The following is a 6,000-nucleotide window of genomic DNA, read 5'->3' on the forward strand; positions in this document are numbered from 1 at the left end:
GCGGAGGCTCCATAACAGGCCGCTCCCTGCTCCCCTCGCAGAGCCAGCCTGTTCCCATAATGCCCTCAGCTCAAGTCCGTGCCATCCTGCTTCCGCTCTGAGCCCAGCCCTTCAGCCCAGTGTCCCTTTGCCGCTGGACGGTTGGGGACGGGGGATCTGATGGCTGTCGCATAGGGAGCGCTAGGCCCAGCTCCCTCAGGCCTGAGTGAGTGAGGGCAAACCCTTCCCCTCTCTCCTCACTGGCTGCAGGAATCGGGCGGGCTACCAGGAGCCACCAGAGCAGCTAACAGAGCTTTCCAGAAGACAGGAAGAGGAGGGCGAGGATGACTACAGGAATGGAGACCAGAGGGACCCCGGCCGAGAGTCCCTTGACCAGGCTGGCCGATGACCAGGGCCTGCTGCAGGAGGGGGTCAGGGGGAGCATTAGGGGGTCATCCCCCTGCCTCCATGCCTCCCCTCTCCTTTCCAAGCCCCACTTTTCTGACCCTTGGTCCCAGTCATTGATGGGATGCTTCTTCCCCCATGTCGGCTGCTGGAGGACTTGGCTTGGCCTGGCCAAGGAGATCTCACTTGTGACTGAGCTTGTCAAGGGCGCTCACCTTCGAAGCTGCCCTCCCACTGCTGTGCCCGGCTCGGGGCCCCACCCTCACCCTGGACTAGGCAGCGGCCTCCATCTCCCCATGGCGCTCCTGTCCTTCTCCGTGGGGGTGACGCCAGCCTCCAGAGGGCTGGAGTTGCCCTCTCCACCTGTGCACCTAGCACCCAGGGGAACGACTCCTGGCAGAGGTTTTGTGCACAATACATTTTTTTTGAATGAATGAAAGAATAAATGCGTATGTAAAGGAGTCCCTTCATTTATGCAACTTTGGTGCTTTGGACCCACGTTGGCCTGGCCTCAAGCTCTCTTTCCAGCCGCATCTCCCACAACTTTCCTGAACATTCCAGATGCTCCCTGCAAGGGCCACCCCAGCTCCCACTGCACACTCCCTCATGGGGCTTTGCTTTCTCTGTTTGGCTGGGAATGCCTACGCAGCTCCCATCTCTGCCTGTCAAATCCTACCCGTCCCTCCAGGCCCATCTCAGATTCCAGCAAATTCTATAACCCCATCCTAATCTCCCACACAGATGGGGACAATCTTGTTACTTTGTCCCACGCCCATCACGGACCACTTGGCACAGTTGTCTGAGCATGTCTCTCCCCCCGTGTTACAGTGTGAGCTCCAGGGGGCAGGACATGGGCCTCACTCCCTCTGCTTTCCCCGGAGTGCTCGCAGCCGGCAGCCCTCCTAGCGGGTGCTCAATCCCGCTTAATTGGGGAAACCGCTTTGGTAGGTTGGGCCTTCCGCTCTCTGGTCTCTCTGATGGGATTGTGGACACATAGATGACTCCCACCCAAACCCACTTGCTTGTTTCATGATTTAAGTGGGAGATAATTTAAATGAACACACACCCATGTGAGCACACACACCCATGTGAGCACACACACACGAGCTAGTTTGCAGCTGGTCCTGCCTTCTCAGATCATAGTGATTCCTCTCAAGACCAGAGTAACTGACGTGTCCACCTCTGTTTCCTGATACCAAACCCATGCCCTGACCTCATCTGTTCCTGACTTGCCTGGGCTGCCGGCTCTGCTTTGCTGGCTGGGCTGTCCTGCGGCCCCTTCCACAGCCTCTCCCCTGTTGGTCGATTATTTCTTCTGCTCCTAAGAGCTCAGGCAGTGTCCTGGCTGCTTGGGTCTTGTGACCCAGTGGCCGGTCTCACCCAAATGCAATTTACTAGTAAGTAAACACTGTCATTTTTTCCTGGATGATTAGAAAAACAATTCTGTAAATCTGTTGTCCATCTGTGATTTTTTAAAATAGATTTTTTATATATTTTGTTAAATTCTTTGCTTCATAAAAAATGCCGTCAGTAGTAATAAAATGGTCAGTGGAGATTCTTATTTCTTTTTTAAGGTGGGTTTTATTTATTTATTTTAACATCTTCATTGGAGCATAATTGCTTTACAATGGTGTGTTAGTTTCTGCCTTATAACAAAGTGAATCAGTTATACATATACATATGTCCCCATATCTCTTCCCTCTTGCATCTCCCTCCCTCCCACCCTCCCTATCCCACCCCTCTAGGTGGTCACAAAGCACCGAGCTGATCTCCCTGTGCTATGCGGCTGCTTCCCACTAGCTATCTATTTTACGTTTGGTAGTGTATATAAGTACATGTCACTCTCTCACTTTGTCACAGCTTACCCTTCCCCCTCCCCATGTCCTCAAGTCCATTAAGGTGGGTTTTATTCATACCAAGGTAGAGCTTATGTCTCGTGGGCTTATGTCGACCAACCGTGGGCCTCTTGGGCTTCCTAGGAGAGGTGAGGTGAGGTGACGGAGTCGAGCGAGAGGAATAGAGGGTCAGATCCTGTGGGTCTCATCGGCTGTGGCCACTAGTAGGGTCAGGCAGTGTCGCTAGTGGTTGCCGGGGGCGGGACAGAGCCTGTCTGTGTGTGGAAGAACATTCTGAGTGCCTGGGAATCAGTGCATATGCTTCAAGGAAGATGCTGGGGAGGCCCCTGCCAGTTATACTCCAAATAACACCCCTCCTGAGAGAGGGGAGGAAGCAGCGCCACCTCCATCCCGCTCCAGCTGTCAGAGACCTGGTGACTCCTCCCCAAGCAGCTTGCCCCACAGTCGGCGCTCAACTCTGCCACCCTCTCCTGCCATATGTTCAAGGTCCTCTCCTCCATGTTCTTCCCGTGATGCCCTGTGCTCCCCCCATCCCAGCACCTGTCCCACGGTACTGCCATAACCACAGTCTGTGTCTGCCTAAGCCTGTGAGATTCATGAGAACAGGAACTGAATCTTACTCATGGCCTGGCACATGTTGACGCAAAACTTGATACCTGTTTGTTGAGTGAATAAAGTTTTGTGTCACTGTATCCTGCCCAAGGCCATCTCCTAGTCCTCTAGATACTTTGGGTGCCTTCCAGCCCTCCTGGTGCAAGGTTCTACACACATATTCTTGAGGTAGCTGTGGAAGGGAGGCACCCACCTCCCCCCATCCTGGCTTGGCTCACCTCTCTGCCTCTGGAAGGGCTCTGAAGGTTCACCCACCTTAGCTCCAGGCTTAGGCAAGAAAACGAGGGAAATCGGGACCAACTGCATTCATTCAGCTACAAATATTTTGTGAGCACCTACTATGTGCCAAGCACAGTGCTAGCTGCTGGGGATATAAAGGTCACTATGACGTCACTACTCAGGAGGAGCTACATTCCAATGGAGGTGACAGACGGGAACATGATCATGTGAAATGGAGAACATGCCACAAGAAAGCAGTGGTGGGAGGCTGGAGTAACTCAGCCAGAGGGGTTCATGAAAGCTTCAAAGAGGAGGTGATGTGTGGGCTGCATCTTGAAGGAAAACGGGGAGTCTCACAAGTGGAATGGGGGTGGCGCTGACCCTTCTGTCCTCCATTTCAGGTCTCTCTTACTTGCGTCCAAATCACATTATCAGTTGGTGACACTACACTCTCCTGCTGAATTTATTTCAATCCAGAAGCTCAGTGAGAATCAGATTATTGTCGGTTCTCTTACAGTCAACATTAGCCCAACAGTACAGCCTCCTTCCCAATTCAGGGTTTCCAGCTGACAGTTCAGAGTCTTAATGGTGTTTGAGAAGAGAGTCCAAGACTACCATTGGCTGAGGGAAGATTGTTTGCTAGACACTTGTTAAGCACTTGAGACAGTTTTTCATGCAATCCTCACTTGTACTTTCAAATATTAAGGCATATGGCAAGGTCAGGCATGCATATCATTACCAAAAGAAGGACTCTAGCTGCCCAGAGAGCTCCCTGCCAGGCAATATGTACCTTGGTAAATTAGCTGCAGTTCAGGGTCTTGTTCTTAAGTTGCTTTTGTGCACTCTGACAGGGCATTGGCTTTCAAAGGCAGAGTCACATTAACCAACCTCACAGAGCCTGATGTACAATACTAATAGCAAGCACTTAGATAGCAGGTGCTCTGAGCCAGCCACTGTTTCAAGCACTTTCCATATAACATCTCATAATCCTCACCACAACTCTATGAGATAAATCCTATTATTGTGCCCATATTACAAATGAGGAAGCTGAGGTACAGTGAATTTTAGCATTTGGGATAAACACAGAGTGTCAATTTGCTATTTACCGTTGTCAAGTAGAATGGACTTCTGTCCACCTGACCTAGGCATTCTCACCCTATGGGCACCATGTCCTCAGTTGCTTACTGGGCATGGAATCATAACAAGGGAAGTTGGTTGTCTTCAAGGATCCCTCCCCCTCTGTAACAGTGTGTACACCCAATCGTGTCATCTGTGGGGACTCTGAAACCTTCTCTGGCCTTGACCCTATTCCTGGAGGTTCTGGTTTAGGGTCCTGGGCATCTGCAGAGGTGATGCCTGGTCCCTACTGGAAAGTGCAGCTCCCAGGAAAGGCCTCTTCATGGACACTTGGCTATTGGCTATTGAGTTTTCTCACTAAGATTACCTCTCCTGTGGCCAGTTTCCGATAAAGCTTGTCTACTGTCTCTATTTTATGGATGAGGAAACTGAGACTCAGGGAGATAATGTCATCCGAGTTAACATAGCAAGTCAGTATCAGAGTAAGGATTAGATTCAGTTCTGTCTGATTCTGAAGACCACACCCTTCCCATTGACTGTATTTCCTCTTAACCCCATGTGTATGTACAGGATGACCGAATGGGGAAAAAGGGGGAGTGGAGACAGAGTTAGGGGGTTTTGTTAGTTTGTTTTAAATTTGGCAGTTACCTACTATAATACAGGTATTTCAGATATAACGTTATATGTGCATTTCTAAAAAACCTTGCATTCTGCCAAATCACAAGCTAAAAATAATAGGGCTTAAAAGAAAATTAGTATTAGAAGCACACCAATAAAGCTTTGTAACCTGATCACTTTTATTTTGTTTATTTTTTAAAATTAATTATTTATTTAATTAGTTTGTTTATTTGGCTGTGCTGGGTCTTAGTTGAGGCATGAGGGATCCTCGTTGAGGCATGAGGGATCTTCGTTGCTGCATGCGGGATCTTTAGTAGCGGCTTGCGGGATCTTTAGATGCAGCATGCAAATTCTTAATTGTGGCATGTGGGATTTAGTTCCCTGACCAGGGATCAAACCTGGGTGCCCTGCATTGGCAGCGCAGAATCTTAGCAACTGGACCACCCGGGAAGTCCCCTGATCACTTTAAAACATTAACAATCTTAGTGAAAATACAAGTGGTGTTAAGTCCATGCTGTTAGTACCAAGTTTCATAGTTATCAACCTCAAACCCTCAAGCAACGTGGGTATTCATTTCTGTAGAGACCTACTCATCAAAATTTAAAAATGATCCAGGCAGCCTCACTGTAGTGTTGCTGGTGGGGGGGGGTCTCTCTTTTAAAAATTTGATTTTTATCACATGTGTTGGTTTTAGGCTATGTGCATATCTTTGTACCTGAGTTTTCTTGTTAGTACAGTTGAACCTTGAACAACATGGGTTTGAATTGCACAGGTCCACTTGTATGCAGTTGTTTTTCAATAAGTGTATTGGAAAAATTTTTGGAGATCTGCAACAATTTGAAAAACTCGCAGACAAACCGCATAGCCTAGAAATATCAAAAAAATTAAGAAAAAGATAGGTATATCATGAATGCATAAAATATATGTAGGTACTACAATCTATTTTATCATTCACTATCATAAAATATACACAAATATATTATAAAAAAGATAAAATTTATCAAAACTTATGCTCACAAACACAAACCATACCCAGTAGAGGGAAATTTAAACAAGTGTAAAGATACAGTATTAAATCATAATGACATAAAATTAACTATGGTACATACTGTACTAACATATATAATCTCATAGCCACCTCCTGTTGCTATTGTGATGAGCGAGTGTCCACCATGCTGTGTGATGCTGATCAGCTAATCATGATGTGAGCAGTTTATCTCTCCAGGAAATTGCA

The 6,000-nt window shown here is 47.9% G+C and overlaps 1 protein-coding gene across 1 annotated transcript in view; it reads left to right on the forward strand.

Annotated features, from left to right (window-relative positions):
* Positions 1–388, forward strand: part of GPA33 (glycoprotein A33) — a 34,113-nt gene extending 33,725 nt beyond the window's left edge. The window contains exon 7 of the mRNA XM_060088612.1: positions 250–388. Coding sequence (XP_059944595.1) covers positions 250–388 — 139 coding nt within the window. The remainder of the gene's footprint in view (positions 1–249) is intronic.
* Positions 389–6,000: the final 5,612 nt, after the last annotated feature.

Source organism: Mesoplodon densirostris, chromosome 2, assembly GCF_025265405.1.
Source record: "Mesoplodon densirostris isolate mMesDen1 chromosome 2, mMesDen1 primary haplotype, whole genome shotgun sequence".
Lineage (NCBI taxonomy): Eukaryota > Metazoa > Chordata > Mammalia > Artiodactyla > Ziphiidae > Mesoplodon > Mesoplodon densirostris.